This window comes from Haemorhous mexicanus, chromosome 4 (genome assembly GCF_027477595.1).
Source record: "Haemorhous mexicanus isolate bHaeMex1 chromosome 4, bHaeMex1.pri, whole genome shotgun sequence".
Taxonomy (NCBI): Eukaryota; Metazoa; Chordata; class Aves; order Passeriformes; family Fringillidae; genus Haemorhous; species Haemorhous mexicanus.
The window spans coordinates 54,418,138-54,436,853 of record NC_082344.1 but is presented as its reverse complement, the minus strand read 5'-3'; the positions used below and the strand labels follow the sequence as shown (position 1 = coordinate 54,436,853).

Genomic DNA, 18,716 nt, shown 5'->3' with positions numbered 1-18,716 from the left:
ATACTGAGCAATTAATTCAAAGCTATAATGAATAACCTTCAGAAAGAGAAGAGCTATTCTATTTGATTACTCTAGATGAACATTTTAACATCCAGAACACTCCATAGAGATACTTGTATCTGTCATATTTTCAAGTTGTCTTATGTGGATCACCTGATTATGGAGTCAAGTCTGGATTCAGTATTGGTTGGATTGTTCTTATTTAACGTTTACTTGATAACTTATACCCTGCTGGAATAATTTCCTTGAAGGTTAATGATGATACCACAGAATCACCCTCATAACTGTCATCCTGGGTAGCATTGCTAACAGAGGCTCTTCCATGGAAAGGGTTTGTTCATAACACAGCAGAGGGGCCCTGCAGGGAAGCTTACAGCTATGTCATTCTCCACACTGCTGCTCTGGGAATAAGGCTTCATGAGCTGGGGCTGTTGGACTGATGTTCTTTACTCACATCACATGCACTCAAAAATGTCAAAGAAGAAAAAAACCCATGCATTATAGAAGTTCATCCTTTTCACAGCACAAACACCACCATTATGAGCAAATATGAGCAAATGAAACTGCTTTTGCCTTTTAAATGTCCAAAATATACACATTTCAAAACTCAAGATGTTGCTAATGTAGAGGAATTTTATTATTAGAATTATATGCAATTACAAGTGAGAATTCTTTTGAAAATCTGATTGAATAAAGGGCTTTGTATATGGAGGAGATGGCATAGTGCACAGAATATAAATAAGAAAGCTACGGCCTTTAATTTACTACACTCTTACACAATTGATTTTGAAAGCATATGGAATTGTGAAGGTAAGAGTTTAGACCTTCAGTTTTGTTGACCAAAATGTTATTATTATTATCAGCAGCATATATCAATATTTTAAATTTTGGAAAATCTTTATATATGCAGTCCAGGAGACTAGCATATAATTTGGCATGAAAAGAAAAAATGCTTTATTTTGGGCCTTCCAGACAACATTAATAGCCACTCTGAGACTACCTGCAGCAACAAGTAAGAAGGCCTTAGGTACCTGCTTTGGCAAGTATTTCTGGTAGAAGACTGAAAATTCAGATGACTTGTTAGGATTCCCCATACAATGCAGAGAAATGGATTAGTCCAACTGCCTTCTGGAATTTTGGCTGAACATTGGTGCACTTAGGGTCTGTGGTGGTTAACCAAAAGTTGGGGTAAGCAAATGATGCCAGATCAGGCCCTGCTACAGGTCAGAGAAGGGAGCAGAGGGGACCACAGAGGGAAACCACAGGCGTTCATTGCAAGTCACAGTTTTTTCCAGCCTGTGCTGCAATACAGTTCAGATGGAACCAAACGTGCTGAAACATGTTCTGAACTAAGTTAAGCAAGACAATAGCTGATCTAACTGGCCCTGTACTACCTACTCAAGGCATGCCAGACACTAAAACAGACACAACAATGTTTACACTTTCCAAGGAACTGTTAAACCCACATCTCTCACAAATGACTGTGTGCTTTAATGAGGATGTGAGATATTTCAGAATATGTTACTTTAATCTCTTACAGGGAAGAGGATAAGCAAAATTTCACATAGTTGGGGTTGAATCCACTTTTCAAAGCTTTGCATCACAAATCAAGAGAACAGACAGGAAGCTATTTCAGCTACTGGAAGCAGTTATATGTAGGAGACAACAATCTTGCTACAAAGACCTCCATCCCTGAGATCACAAAATAATCAGATAAAACCAGCTTATGGATAAAAGAACAGTTGAGTGAAGGTGAAACCAAGCAGGATGGAATATATGGTGATGGGCAGGAAAAAAAAAATCTTCTTTTTAAGATTTCACAGTCACAGTTCCTTTATCTGTAACTGATATTTTTTGCAAGTAATTTAGAAGTGATGTTTTGATTCCTTGAAGAATAAAGGTTATCCTCTAAGAGCACCTGTGAATGGTATTTTCTAATATTTTCAGATGGATAGAAGATTGTCCTGGTCTGAGATGAATGTTTCCTTTCACCACCCATTTTGATGGATGGATCTGGTTATTAATCTCCATTGTTCCAGACACACCAACTAGTACAGAATTTAACAGCACATATTCCCATGTCACTGAGAGACATGACACACAGTCTCTAACCTACCTTTCCATGCAACACTGAACCCAGCCCAACGTCTTTATTTTCAGAGTATTTGGTCCCCTGGGTTTGGCATACATATATATCCTCACACTTCTGAATGATGCCTGTGAGCAGTTCTGGCCCTGTGGATTTTTTTTTCTTCTTTTTTTTTTCTCTTTTACAGCATGGCTGAATTATCTCTCTGCAGGAAAAAGCTTTATGAGGAGCTGGTCTGAGATTGTGGGATTAACTCCCATGGGAGTTAGTGACTATGGTGAACCCTATCTGTGGCTCCATGTACAAGATACAGTTTTTGGACTTGCTTTTTCCTACAGAAGTAGAGACTAGGCCACACAAACTAGTCTTCTCCCAGAAAGAAACGGGAAGTAGAAAAAAAAATCCTTTGTGACAGATGTTTGCAGATTCATTTGAGGTTCTAGAAGGCAGTAAAAGCTATTAAAATTATGAGAGTTTTTAATGATTAAAGGTCAACCAATTCCTGATTATGCAACAGAAATCTCAAGAATACAATATTAAAACTACTAAGTGCCCATGTAAAACACCCTTACATGACCTTAGTGCTCTTAAAATGCAGTTTTTCCTTCAGAGTGAGGCTGCACTCTAAAGAAAGGAGAAATTTCATTTGTTTTACTGTAAAAGTGTATTCCATGTGGTGCTTTTTGTCTGCCCTCTCATGGTAGAAATATCTTCTTTTGGAGTACAAACAGATTGACCCTGGTAAAAGCTGTTAAACATCTGCATGCAGGAAGGCAAAAGCATGGTCTCTGACTTATGTCTTCTTTTCATGGTGCTTTAAGCCTTGCTTCTTATGTGAAGGAAAGGCATAAAACTGTATGAAGAGAGGTATTTAGAAATTAATCATCAGGGAAGACAAAGAGCCCATGGGACCTTCAGGAGATAATGCCTGCAAGCTGACACTTTCAAAGGCAGGGATAAGGAACCCAAAGAAAGCCAAGATGGACTTGAGCAGCAGAGGAAGAGAGAAGGGAATTCCCAGAAAAGGGAGGGAAGAGTTGGCAGACATTTCAAGCTGTTAGGTTAGGCTGCTGTGACTGCCCTAGATGAATACAAATCAAGATGAATCACATATACGTATTCATTTGAAATAGCATAAAAATTTGGAAGTAGAGTAGACAACGTTTGAGACAGTCATCTCTGACCACATTACAACGTAGCAGAGCACTGAGAATAGTGCTGGAAATATGAATGTGGTAAATTGAGGTGTCAACGTCTGGGAATTGCTAGAACAGGAAAAACTCCGGCAGTAGCCCCTCATTTCCTTTGACAGGGAAGGCTGACTGTGAAGGGCCATGAGCCATCAGAGCAGATCAGTCCCAGCTGGGATCCTCCCTAGGCTGGATGAATCGCTGATGTTGCAACTGCCACACGTCAGAGAAGTGCCATGCTCCACTTGCTTTAGACAGAATTCAGAAAGGAATTACCGCTCTTATTCCTCATTTCAAGGGAAACTCTAAGATCTTCTGATTTGCTGAGCATTAACAATGCCAACAGAATATTAAATGTGCTGCCTCTTCAAAACTTACAGCCTTTTCTTTTCTGCAAGGCACCCATTGAAATTGAGGGAACAGTCATCAGACTCTGACACATGCTTTAATGCACAGCCGACACTCTGATGGAGAACCAGCAGATGAACAGCCATCGAGCAGAGGGCCCAAATGCTTGTTGAAGTGGTGCTCATATCTTCCTATACCTAAATCCAAAAGCACTGGTCCTGACCCTGGCAGGAAACTCTGCAGGGGAGTCACTATGACATAATGGTGCCAACAAATGCAAGTAAGAATTTATAGATAATAACACAAAAAAGGGAATGAGGGAAACCTGGTACTACTGTTTTGATATGGCTCTAAAAAAACAAACAAAAAAAAGAACCTAAATCAAGGGTTGGAAAAACAAAGCATGCTCAGAAGAATCAACAGAGGGTGTTTCTGAAAATTTCCAGCTGGTAGCAGCAGCACAACACATGATGCTGCTGTGACATTGGCTGAACCCCGGCCCTGACGTCTCCCAAAACAAAACCACATAAATCTCATCAGTTATTCCACAACCTTGCAACTTAAGAATCTGTGTATGACAACACTCCCAGCTGTGCTTCCAGAAGGAAGACCAAATTCTGGGAATGAGCGAGTTGGTGAGAGTGAAACAAACTTGTTCATAGCAAGATTCTGAAACGAGGAATCAAAGGCAACAAGTTCCAGGAAGTGGAGCTGTGGGACCTAGGGAAGAGGAGACCCACCTCAGAAGTAAGCTCATCACTTTATAGCTCATAAAAACAGGATGAAGCAATGGACAGAAGACTGGCCCAGAGTTATTTTAATATGTTTCTGAAAACCTCTGTAGAAGCTCCTCCAGGCTCAATCTGTTTATTTTTGCCTTTGACTCTCAGGATCTTACAGATTGCCACAAGCACAGCATCACAAAAGCATCACAGAACAATATGACAAATATGCAGGCTGTGTCAGTGCATCAGCAGAAAAATACCTTTGCTAGAACTAAATTTAAGCAATATAATAACATAGGAAAAGATTTACTCTGTAATTTTTGCTTTGGTTTTTGAAACAAACCACTGGTTTGGAACAATTGCTGCCAAATTGCTTGCATCTGCACAGTTATTGCAAGAATCTCAGAATGGAAAGCAATTTGTTGCAAACCATTCAAATCTCCACTGTACTATAGCTTGGTAACATTAAAGCTATCCCACAGGCTTTGTGGCCACACATATCAGAAGTTACTCATTTATACAGTCCTTAAAAGCTTCATAAATACTAATGATCCAAGACTCCCAAGTCATGAGTGAGAATGACCTACCATTGCTTGGTTTTGACCGTGGACAAAAGCTCAGAAAGCTCCACACCTTGTCTGTGCCTCCTAATATAGAAAATACTCTGTCTCCCATCATCTGCCTCTTTCCCTCTCCTACATGCCTGTGATTAAAAAAACTACATAGAAGTCTAAGGTGTGGGAGACTAAAAAGTCTGCCCTTGGACAGGTGCATTTGGAAGACACAGACAGTGGATGGCAGACACAGACAGTGAAACTTAACAAAGTCCACAGAGAAAGAGTAAGCCAGCAGCACTGTACAGCACATGTGCACCGCACCATCTTTTCCTCGGGGTTATGTGGGACAGCTCCGTTTTCCCCCTTCAGCCCAGCTTGGCACTGAATCTGGGATTGTTTCACACTGGCAGAGCCCAGTGCAAGTCTGAGCTGCATGGCCATCTCTAAACAGGTTTTACAGGGGAGTGAGGAGGGAGGAACATGAGGGTCAATGAAGCCATGCACTCCCTCCAAGATGCTGGAAACCTTGCCTGCACTGGTCCCTAGACCTATAAAAGATACAGGCACCAGCAGCTCTTGCTTACAAGAACACTGCTCAGGTGCTTGCTGCTCCCTCAAGGCATTACAGCAGTCCTGATGCAAGCTGAGTGAGTTCACACACTCAACTGGAAAAGTGATATAGGAAAAACAGACCCACTTCACTTTTATTTACAAACATTTGACAGCATTCCCTCTAGCTCACGGAAAGTGTCTCTGGGAGGGTCTCAATGCCTTAGGGCATGCTTACATTACTGCAAAACCTCCACACAGCTATGCTTCATTGTCAATTCTGGTAATGTTTGGCTGACCTAGTACCATTCACTGTTAGGGAGAGGTTTTTTGATGCATTTCACAGCAAACTCCAAGGAAGTGTTCACATCAGTCCTCTGCTCCATTAACTACACAGGCGCCAAATCAACAGAGATGCAGACATGGTGGATGTCAGCTTATGAGTCAGAGCCTCCTCCTCCTCACAGTGGAGTAGGGGGGTCACAGTACTGACAGTTCATCACCCAGCCCCAGCTGTAAACACGTGTGTGTGTGTCTGTGCTCAGTATCTAGTCTTCATTGGTTAGGCTGCTCTGAATCCAAGGAGGACAAATAAAGCACTTGGCCAATTTTCCCCTCTCATTCCCCAAATCATCCTATTTGGAGGCTAAAAATAAGATTCAGTAATGCTTGGGGCCTGATTGATGGTTATGCTGGTTTATTGATACTTCCAGGATTCTCATTAATGCTGCTTCTAATGTACAAATGTTCATCACAGGTTCTCAGAAATTACCTCCCCAGCATATCATTTTTATTACTGTAGTATTTGATTTATTGTAATATGTTCCTATAACATTAAATCAACCACTGCATTTTAAAGTACAGTCAGACTGTGTTTTAATTACTGCTGTTCATTTGACTTCCCTGAGCCTGATATAAACAATTACTCACATTCCTGAAGGCATTCTGTGTCTGTGCAGTACGACTGGGATTGTCTCAGCTGAAACAGAGAAAAAGAAAAGCATGACACTTAACAATAAGTCTTGGTCAACTTTTACTGAAATCAGGATTTAATATATTGTCAGAGTAAAGTCAAGAATAACTGATCCTTTACTGGATCACACTTGGCTTATGGTTTGTGAAGAATCCCAGGTATGGAGATAGTTTCTGAACACTATTTACATACTACATTTAAATCACCTGATTACAGTGTGATTGCTTCCAATTCAGCCATTGACTACCTTTCAAAATTCAAGGAAATCTGTAGTGATATAGGAGCTATTATATACAGACATACTCTCTACACCTGCTCATTATAAATCCCAAAAATATCTGTTCTTACTATTATTTAGATCAAATAACATTTGAATAATCTGTGATTACGTCACAATAAATGATCAGACTGTGATAATGTGATAATGGTTATGCACAAAGAAGCTGAATTAATATTTCACATTTAAACTTAGTACTTACTATTCCCACCCACCCCGACCTTTTTTTTTTTAAAGCAGGTTTTAATATGTATTTTACTGGTTTTTCTCTTTACTGACAGGCAAAATTTAAAACATTTTTAGTGACTTTAATGACTATTTGATTTACAGACTAGGTAAGCTTGCCTACTGCAAGAAAAGTCAACACTGGCTAACCTGCAAATCAGTAGAGCTATTTTACAGATGACAGAGCCAAAAAAGGAAGACAAATATCACACTCTTTATTCGGATCAGAGATGTTAAATGGATGGGATTTAATGTGCAGCACTATGGAAATAGATTCTATACTCTGCTTAGGTAAACTACATAGATTATTAGTAAAAGTTTTTAAAAGTACGGAATTGTTACACTGCCTTGGTTAGAAATGACATTTGATTTTTCACAGGTTTTATGATACAGCTGTGTCACTAATCCCAACACTTTTTGTCACAACAGGCTAATCTGTTTATTACCAGTGTAAATATACAAATGTTAAAAAGAGACAAAAAGATGGTGCTCTTTATGTAAGAAATACATGAATTATTTCCACAAAACCCATTTCCTCTTGCATTGGCATAACTGATTTAATGTATGTAGTAATATTATGCAAAACACATCAAGGAAACAGATGAAGAACTGAAAAAGGAAGACATCTAAGAAAGCATAAGCTCCTGCTTTTATCATAAAGATTGTCAATGACTGACAATTTGAAAAAGGAAACAAAGTAACTGGAGATTGATCACATTAATTCTTTCATTAATATATTAAGATCGACTAGCAAATTTACTGAGACTACAAAGAAGTATCTTAGGAAGGAATTTGGAAGGCTGGATTTAACCTTTCAGCTATTTCTATAGTTAAAAACAGCATTGAGGGAAATTCAGGCAGAATACTTCTCTTTCTTACTAAAGGAAAAGATCTATCAAACTATGCATATTTCCTGCCGTTCTAATATAAAAGCTCATTTTATTTTAAAGCTTTGGAAGTAATTTACAATTAGCAATAGTACCCATTTGAAATATTTGAAAGATTACTGAACTGGGAAAATTGGATATTTCTATACACATATTTTAAAGAGCTCAGCAACATAATTATCTTCTGTTTGTATAAGAGTTTAATTCTGAGAGGGGTTTAATTTATAATCCCTACTTAAAACACTGTTTACAGATATTCAACACAGAAGGATGACCAGAATTAAAATGGATAACAGATACATGATCAGAAACATTGTACAAGCATCTCGTTATCCCCCTCTGTCCCCACTATGGCAAGTCCTCATACAGTTTATCTAGTTTTCCTAGATACAGAACACTGCCTGAGGGTGTTCTAGCCACAGCATCAGTTACCTCCCATTCTAAGTGTCACACTCTGTCCAACTTTTTTAAAGCTCTAGGATGGCTCTCTGAGCCATCTGTAACAAATCTGTTTTTAACAGCTCAGCGAGAGGCTGCATATTGTCACTGTGGGATGAAACACAGCAGATCATGAAAAACAGGCAGCAGTAAAAAGAGGTTTTTCTTAATTCACTCAGGTCAACAAGCCCCTTACTGTGTAACCCAATATGAATCTGATTCCTTGTGGTCACTCATTTAGTCAAAAGACAAGAAACTATTCTGGCACACGTATAAAATGCTTATGTAAATTGAATGGCTGGGAAAGGTAATGCCTTTCGCTGAAAGAAGGATGTTCCTTCTCCCAATTAGCTCTCTTTTGACAAGGACACCCTTTAAGGAACACAGCAACTGTTGGGAAAAACTCAATGTGCAACATTTCAGTAGCAAGGCAATTGAAAACAGAGCAATTATCAGGCACTGGAAATAAACAGTCCTTTGTATTAAGATTTTTCTAATCTGATGTGGAAGGGAACTTTGGATGAAAGTTTGTGGAATAATGGTAAAAAGCTGAACCAGACTTCACCTGTTCTCAACAAAGCCCTCAAAAAGACTTCAAATACACTCAATGTTTTTCAGACTGGGAACACTACAGAGCTGACGAGAACAAATTGAACAGAGAAGTAATTCTTCAAATACATTAGCTCCTAGATACTTAAAAACAATATTATTAACAATGATTTTGATTTTATTAATACTTCAGAGACCCTTGTGTGGCTGAAAAGTGTGAATTTAGTGAAAGATTAATAGCTGACTGTCTGATCTAACATCTACTAAAGTCAGCAACAGTCTTTTCATCTTTTTCCATATATTCTAAAATAGTCCCTTAAGAAGAACACAAAAATTAGGCAAGTGAAACATAAGGGCATATTCAACAAAAAAAGAGAGTGAAAATGTTATAAAACAAAATATTTATACTATTAATAAAAAGGATTATATCTGAATTTTAACATTGTCTGTGCAGTTTGCCATTCAAATATAATAAATGGCTTTGTGCACATGAGCATAACAATGAATTACTTTGTTTTTTACTGTCCAAAATGAAGTAAACACAAATTGTAAATAGCATGAAAGCTAGAAGAGAGCTAAAAAGAATAAAAAATGTACAGTTTTAGTACAGTACACACTTGGAAAATTAAAGTAAAAATATTAATTACAAATGTATATTATTTAAAATACAACTGTGAACTTTCATTTCCTCTAAGTATATTAAAAGTCTTGAATTGCCTAAGTTAAAGTAATTTAAACTAATAATCCCCAAACCACAAGAACTCTTGTCAATAGGAATATTTGGTTTCTATGAAACCCCTGATAAGTTCCTGGAAGAGGCAGCAGTGGCAGAATCACAGCAAATCAGTACACATATTGTGAATCTAACTCAACACAATACCAAGAAAAAAGAAGAAACCAAGTTACTACCAGTGGTAAGAGAAAAGGGCTCTTCCTCACTCATTCCCCATGACACTCAAATTTTGCATTGCAAAAACAAAAAGGATATATTTCAAACGGCTCCTAGCTCCACTTTGAAACTGCTCCTCTGTTTTCCTTCTCCAAAATATACAGCTTTTAGCTCCAGTTCACCCTAATACAAGAGTGTTTAGATCCTGCTCCTTTGAGAGAAGGACAGTTTTAACATGCCATCTTGTGGATCAACAGCATCCACCCAACAAGCACACCTGAAACCTGTGTCTTGCTGCTCCTCTTTCAGCAGATGCCATGTTATGGCAGGAGTCTGCACAGCATTTAGTAATGAGAGCCTCCACTTTTTACAATCCCCAGATGTGGACAAAATGTGAACAGCCACAGTAAAGGGATTGCTGTTGGCCTCTGAAAACTCTTTTGGGAAGTCACCATATTAAATGAAGTTTGCTTTGGTTTTTTTTTCAAGTGCACACAAACATGCCACTGTGTGGTGAAAACAGGGTGTGAACTTTCACTGCATTTTAGCTGCTCCACAAAATCCCTGAAGTCCAAGTGAAATAGTAAGCCCAGTTAAAACAGCTTCATCTAGCTAAACAGAGAACTTTTTTTTTCCACCACAGGGACCTCAGCCACTATGACAATTTCAGTCTTCCTTGAAAGAAGTTACGCTGCTTTGCATTGCTCATCACAGATACCGGCTACAGAGAACGAAATGCACACTTTGTCTACCTATATAGTAAATAGTTCTTGCTTCAATTCCTCTGCTTCCTCTTCAGAGGAGTTTAGTGAAACTCTTCAGGTGAATTTTCAGAGTTTGCTATGCCAGAGTTCAACAGTCTCACAATCTCTGGGACTGATCCTGCAATCTCTGCTCAGACAATTTTTTTTTTTTAATTAAAGTCAATAGCATATACCTGAAAAGAGATTGAGGGTTTCTATCCAGTGGGAACTCTTTTTCTTGAGAGTTAAATGTAATATTTAAGAGTTAAAGAAAAAAAGGACAGAGCATACAAATATGAGGAAGATACCAATGATCAGAGAGCTCACTAGTTTATCAGGAGAAATAGCAGCACAATCCCTGTCCAAAAGCAATTTCAACTTCAGAAATGGTGTACTAAAGAGGTAATGAAACAAGAGCAAGAGGACTCACGGCAGAAACAAAGTGCAACCATCAATGCAGTCTAGTGTGAATGGGAGATGAGAGGAAAGTATATTATTAGTATTCTATTTATGTAGGGATAAAATAACTATATTTTAGAATAACTTTTGAGTCCACTCAAAGCAGAAATAAGTCCTCAAAAAAGACAGAAATGAAAAATTAATAAGTTCATGAGACAGGTCAGGGAAAGATGACAGGTCTGTCATCTCCATACAAGAAATGCTGATGGATGAAAGCCCAGAGAAATGTGTGACAGAAATAGATGGAACAGGTACAAATATAAGAGAGCAAAAATAGATAATGGTGGGAATGAAAAGAATAGTTAAGTAGGAATGCAAATAACTAAATTGATACGGTCACTTATTCCATGAATACAAGTAAATTTAAAATGGAATTGTAAAGACTGTTGATAGAAAATTTTACATGATAATGAGGGCAAAGTATCATCCCTTGTGAAAATACTTTTTTGCTATTTAGACCAGCTGGAAGCTCTGCTTTTGCTCTCCAACAATGCCAGAAGATGAGAACACAATGGCATACTCCTGATTGCAATCTCATGCTTCTTGGTAATGAAATCATTGTTAAAGCTTTGTTGGCAGCCACGTCTGTTCTCTCCAAACTACATAAATGATCTAGTAAACAACATGATAAATAAATTGCTATGGTAGGATATGCCAGCCCTGAATACAAGCCAGGCTGCAAATTGAATTGCAGCATTATCTATAAGAGTTCAAATTTAAAGATGCAAAAAATGACACCTACATGCATTAGTCTGCTACAAGCTGGCAAAGAGAAATAAGAGGAAAAGAATGGCATATGAATGGAATTTAATTGTCTCTTAAACTATACTAGCTTCTCTTAGAGGAACAAACAAGGAAAAAGTGAACACTACATTCCCCACTTCTTCATTTTCTATGAGTTGATGCAGAATTTGAATAAATTATCGTTCATACAAGGACAGAATAACAGTATGAAATAAAAATATAGAGCCTGGTCCTGTGAGGTGGCAAGTAATTTTCTCTCCAATTACAAGTGAGAGAGAAGGATGGTTGCTACATTTCAAAATAATATTCCTAGATTACAAACCAACTTTTAAGACCCAGAATCATGACCCAGTAATGACAGGAGGAGAACATTAATTTTCATATTGAAAGAGATGACATTTTATGGAGAAAGACACATCAGAAGTCCCAGGGACCACTACAATCAGGAGCCCTGATCTGGACATGAACACATTCTTCTCCTAATTTTTTTCATTTGTTCTAGGATTGCTGTTTCACCTTGCTGTCATATAGATCTTCTTTGTACACACTTCCTTCACTTTCCCACAATTGCCTGACTTACTGGTACTTAATTTGATAATTTTTCTGACCTATGATATCAACAACACCCTCCTTTTACTGAATGCAAAGCAGAATGAATGGCAGTGAAATGATGATGAAACAGTGATGATCAGGACCATTACAAGGAGCTCACAGCATCTCTGACTGTGTGAAATACTAGACAACAAAAACACGAGCCAGAATATTAAACAGAGGCATCTTAAAATGTGCACAAACAACATACATATCTCCCCAGAGGACATTTGAAAACTTACATCTAAAATGTAAAACCAAAATACGTATAGGATTTTTGACCAAGCAGTTGAGTATCTTCTCCAAAATGATGCATATTAGCAAAAGAAAAGTGTACTCCCACACAGACAGCCCTGAGGAAAAGGCTTAGAACTCAGAGTTCCAAAGGATACAAACTACAGCTTGCGCTAAGTGTTGATTACATGAGGCCTGAGAGAAAAAGCACAATTTTCTCCTTTTTCCTTGAAAGAGATGGCCATAACACATCTCTGGTCATCAGAGTACAGCCATTCACAGTACAGGTTAGATCTATTAATTATTTCTGGAATATCAAGCTGAAAGAATTTACAGTCCATGATTTTTACACTGCTTGCAATACACTATGCATACCTTGAGATGATCATGAGGAGTGACTGAGATTTTTCCTTTTTTTTCCCAAATATATATTGGTTAAGAAGGCACACCTTCAAGCATACTACAAAGCTCAGGAATGGGAAATGTAAAGAATGACAGACATGTTCAGAAAGTCCTGATTCCTAACCCCTTAGAGACTCAAATGGATACCACTTTTCACAGCTTTTTTCTTTTCTAATATGTTTAGAAAATAGTCTCAATTTACACTGTTTGAAGTATAATTAGATTCTAGGTTATGACATGCATTGGCAGTACACCTTCATATTTAAAGGACATTTTAAATTATAAAAATGTATTTGGTATAGCTCTGGTGTGCTTTCAGTAAAAGTCCCCATCAGTAGGGAAAGCCACTTTTGATATTTAAGTTGGGCTTAGCTGTGCTAACATCCTGAGAGCTTTTCAACCATTTGCAGCACATATCTATTTTAGTCATCTGTGTTTATTTTGTGCTGTTTACACAAAGTCTCCTTTAGCCAAGATTTGTGGCTGGATACTATCTCAGACTATGCCAGTTTGAAAATGTAAGACTCTAAAATGGCCTGGTCAAGAGAATTATGTGGAAACTCAACTGACAAAAGAGTTTTTGAACCAATTATGTTCAAATAGTTTGAGAATTTGCAACTTTTTCTATAAAAATCTACTGACAAATCAAAATACAAGAGAGATTAAAATAATTATTTGCTCTGTATCCCTTGAAGTTTTGATATAGCAACATAACTAAGTTACGTTAAGACCATTACTTTGCAATTAGCTACTGTAGGACAAAACACAAGGTTGTAATCCTCACAGTGGTTTGTAAGCAGAACTGTTGGCAGTTTATCAAAATGGGTCATTTTACCTTATAGAATTAGGAATATTTTGGGTTAAAAAACATACCTCTCATTTTTGTAAAAACTAGTATGAGAGAAATCTGAAGCCACTTTTTGTTAATCAAATAATACTGTACCAGAAGGAGACAGAAAAAGGATGTTTACTTGACACAAAGTCATGTGTGTTACTTGCTTGGACATTTCTGGCCACTCTAAGTAGTCATAAGCAGGTTTCAGTCTTATGGAAGATGCTCTATGTAGGATTATTCCTCACCACTACATAAATTGTGTTTTCAGTCCAGTTTTCAAACTTGAACTGACCCTTGGGCCAAGATCAGCCACGCCTACTCAGAGAGCATCAATAGCCGGAGGAGTAACATAAGGGAATCAGATTTTTGTAATACAAAGTAAGTGAAAAAAGGGGAAATAAAAGGTTTAAATACAACATCATTCTCATCTAGCAATCTGCTGTCTTTTGCCAAAACTAAGACAGGAACCATTTCCTCTGGATACAAAGAATGTCCCTCACCATGATTCTTTCAAACAACCATCCCCTTGTCTGACAGATTCTCCCCAATAAAACAACTTGCTGTCATTTGTTAGTCCTAATTCTTGAACTTTGGCTCCTGTGGTCAAAATAAGTTTTGCAGGGGGAGGAGACTGAACCAGAGATAAAGTCATGCAAGCTAACAAACCTGTCATTGTCTTTTGACAATTCTTGTGCATCTGCAGAGGATGGAAAATCTTGTGATATTTTTCTTCTCTGCTTACTTCCTCTTATGGAAGTTCCCAATTAACTGCTATATCCAGAGAGTAAATAGTGAACCCAACATACAATAGCCAAATTGTTATTATGCAACACTACCAAATCATAACAGATGGTGCCATGGGTATTACATACTAGAAATGATATTTTTGAAGTCACAGCCAAAAATTTTAGATTTTTAGTGTTTCCTAGGAATTTTTGGAGATCATAATATCTGCTTATTAGTTACAATGGCCATACTACAGAAACTTACATGTGTGAGTTTTGACAGCAAGAACCCTGAAAAATTCACTTCAGGAAAAAGATAGAACATTCAACATAAAATAATTCAATGCCACTTAAGCACGTATATAAACATTGTAAGAACTTTGTATATGAACAACTCTGCGTTAATCTAATAAGCAGCAAAATATCTTTTAAAATATTATGCATATTAGAGATACACAGTTCACTGACTATAAAACCTTCACGGTATTATGAATTAAGAAGGAAAAAACCCAACAAAACAAAGCCCTGCTTAGTCAAGGAAACTAAAAGACAGATAAATAACCAAGCCACATAACTAAGAGGTGGACTTTTTAATAGCTTTCTTGTTTGTAATTTTCTGTGGTGTTGCTAACAACAGAGAGCAGGAAGAGTTTAAATGACAACAGCTTTTGTTTCTTCATTATATAAGCATTAATTGTACTATGAGAAGAACTGAAGTCTGCATTTCAAATAGAGATTTAAACTACATGCTATATAAAACCTCCAAAGCAATGTATTCAACCACAAATTAAACTCTGAATGCCACATACATTTTATAAGAGTGTTGAAGTAAATATACCAATTAAACTAGAAGTTAAAATTATCATATTGGAAATTAAAACAAGAACTTCAGGTTCTAGGGGCAGACTTCTTGACCTCCTTTGGATTTTGGAATAGCAGTGTCATTCAACTCTCCTGTATAGTTAATGCTAACAAATCCTGTGTATCTGAGTAAGCTAACTCTACACATAATAGTCAAAACTGAATATACTATAATTACTTTATTAGCAGGAGCCTTAATTCTTATCAGTGTTGGTTTAGATAGGTATAAACAAATTAGTCTGTAAAAATAAGTTTACTTAAACAGAAATTTAAAGCATCTATAATCAGTCATGGGGGTTTTGCACAATGTCATTACTGGACTGAAAGACCCTAAAAGTAACATTTTCACACTTGGTAATCTCCTATAATTACATTATAATTCTGTTAAATTTGATTCTTTTAAATCTCATCCCTGAACTTCTGCATTTACAATGCTCAGTCTGGAGACAATTGCAAACACCCTGTTATACAATTTGCTCCAAAATCCCGTCGAGTACTGCCAGCTTTAACACCATTCAAACGTACTCTGGTGTGTTTTATACCTACCTAGGTTAAAAAGAATCAACAATTAAATATACATAGGGAACCATTCTGGGTACACAGCATGTTTGGATATCTTTTTCTCACCCAGACTCTGAACAAATCACTTAGCTTTGTTTATCAAAATGATTTTGAAGTTAGGGTTTCGAGGATCCAAATTTTAGAGGTGGTGTGTGCCCAGTCTCCATTGAGAATTGTGGGGTTCAGCAATTTTGAGAACCAACGTTCACAGCACAGGTTCTTTTTAGCACAAATAGTAAAACTTCTGTTTGCTTATGTCATGTAAGACTGAGTGACAAAACAGCAGCTTAGGCAAACTCTTACTGAAGCATAAAAGTTACAGAGGCAAAAATGGCTTAGCAAGTCTCCTGCTGAGATCATACAACAGGTTATTTGAGGACAGTCTGGCTGCTGACTGAGACTTCTGAGACTTTTCTAGATTCTGCTAAATTATCCTAGCTAGTGATTTGGTCTTATAAATATTTAGGAGCATCTGCTTTGCTTTTTAGAGAGATGAAAACTGGAATTTCCCTTTACTCCTCACAGTTCCAAGTGCTAATTGGTACGATCTTTTTGGAAGGTGGATACTGAGCAATAAACTCCGTTCTTGCAACTACACAGAACACTGTCAGACTGCTCTTGGTGACTGCCCAAGAGCATGCACCTATTATGTGCTCTGTTCACATTCATAACACAAGAACTAGTGTTCTTCCAAATGATCCATTTTTACCCACCTCATACTGCCTGGAGCAGCCCAGGAACAAAACCTCACACACATTTCTGGCATTTCTTCTAGCTTTGGACACAGCTCACTTACATTGTTCATAACTAGAATCCTCCAGCCACAACAAACAGAACTGGCTGACCAGTGCAATTGCCTGTCAGTATCTTCTAGCAAAAACCAAAAACATTAAAAAATACTGAATTTTTTAATTCAGGGGGTGAAAGTTCTGAACTGTCCTAGTTTAGATTTGCATCTGACAAGGCTGAGGAAAAGGGGCAGCAAACATGCACCCTTCTTTCTTCCTCCCAACTTTTGAACTTGGTTCTGAAGTTCTCACGACTTCAGCCAGTGCTCAGAAGCCTCAAGGTTCAGAATCAATTGTGGGATGTGGCACAAACATCACGTAGAGGACAAAAAGAAAATCATTCTTGGGAAAGAACATAGAAGATTTTAAATATGTGCCTCTAACTGGGAAGCATTAGCTAGGATGGCTAGGCCTGATGTAAAAGCTCCACAGAAAGGACAACTATTCTCTACAGAAGCCTCAATTTTCTGCACCTAGGCTTCTGTAGAGAATAGTTGTCTGCAAAACCATACTTAAGAAAGGTGTCAGCAGCACCTTTCCAAAATACTGTTAAGAAACCTCTTGAAGAAGAGCCTGATCCTAGAGAGAATCTTCTTCACACTAACTGCCTTGAACAGTCGATGTACTCAGTAACTTAAAATTATATTAATTTAGGCCCTAAGAAAGACAATGTGATAAAAACAAATATATGAAAATCAATTAGGGGAGTACATCAAACAAAGTTGATGTATACTGTAATCTTAAAAAGAATTTACCAAATAGAGTTGTAATCAAATTCACCTAATTGCTCACAGTTCATAATTGTTAATGTTATTTTAAAAGTATATATACTTTTACTTAGAAAAAAAAAAGCACTTTGTAGATTATTTTTCAATAGACATTGAACTTTGTTCAATACAGAAACAAAGAAACACAGCTATTTTACAGGTTACAGCTACAGCAATGTACATAACTTGCTCAAAGTTGCTCAACCTATCAATGACATGGCAAGAAACAGAACTCAAAACTCAGTCTCACTGAGTTCTCAACTTCAGAAGTTCTAAGAGAGCAGTTTTAAAAATTTAGACATCATTATCTTGCCACATGAGTACGTGCAACTTCATATGTGTGTAACTATCTTGACCACAAAAACTTTGCTGGGTAATGTCCTTGATTTTATGCAGACTGAAAAAAAGCATATAAAAGAAACATTTCAAGAGAAACAGTGACAGTGCTGTCAAAATGCAGCTCTGGGAAAGAAACAAAAAGCTATAATTTGGATTGACTCTTCAGAAGCTCATCAGAAAGTTGGATACACAGATTCTAACTGCATGTGCTACTGAATAAGCAGAATCAAAAGCACCAGTAATTTCAAATCTGCAAGAGCTGAAGTAATGTCTGGATAACCACCCTTCCAAATATCCTCATGTTATCCTTACCAGATTAATCAGTCTTCTCATTGCATGTTCATGTGAGCAAATGCATTCACAGGGATCAAATCCACCTTCTGCCATGGCTCTCTGGATAAACCTGAACTTGTCTGTGAACACCTAAGAGAAGTAAGAATAAAAGGACAATGAACTCTTTTTCAACTGACCTTATTTTCCAGAGACTCACACATCAAGTTTCAGTTCATTTAATGCCAGGGTGAAAAAGCAAAACAAAGCAGGGTAATCCTATTATTCTTTTGGCAGTATGAATGAAGAAGTCGGGTATGTGCAGTTACATTTTGATGTAGCTAAAAACACTGTCTCACACAAATTTTTTTTGCAAGACTGTGTTTCTCCCTTGAGTTTTCTCACATACCAAAATGAAATACATCCTAACAAACAAGAAGCACAAAGACTAAATTCTTGTCTCTCATCTGCACAGTGGGACTCTTAAGTGTACATATACAAACTGAAAGGTCAGGGGAACTTGTACTCCTAAACTCTAATAAACTGCTGGCATTTTCCCTCCAGATCAATGTACAGGAAAATAATCTAAAACTCAGTAAGTTTTTTGCTAAAGGAAATAGTCATCTTTGTTGTATATTGAAAGCAAGTAGCAAGGGTACAAAAGTGAATGTACTTGGAAACACTTTAAAAATGGAGTTATG

General features: G+C 37.3%; 1 protein-coding gene across 3 annotated transcripts in view; it reads right to left on the bottom strand.

The window, feature by feature from the left end:
* SMIM14 (small integral membrane protein 14) overlaps positions 1–18,716 on the bottom strand; it is a 38,156-nt gene that overhangs the window by 4,813 nt on the left and 14,627 nt on the right. For all 3 annotated transcript variants that reach the window (XM_059844968.1, XM_059844969.1, XM_059844970.1), the window contains exons 2-3: positions 18,058–18,168; positions 6,389–6,437 (exon numbers count right to left, since the gene is read on the bottom strand). In XM_059844968.1, the coding sequence (XP_059700951.1) occupies positions 6,389–6,437; positions 18,058–18,132 (124 nt within the window). In that variant the 5' untranslated portion in view covers positions 18,133–18,168. The remainder of the gene's footprint in view (positions 1–6,388; positions 6,438–18,057; positions 18,169–18,716) is intronic.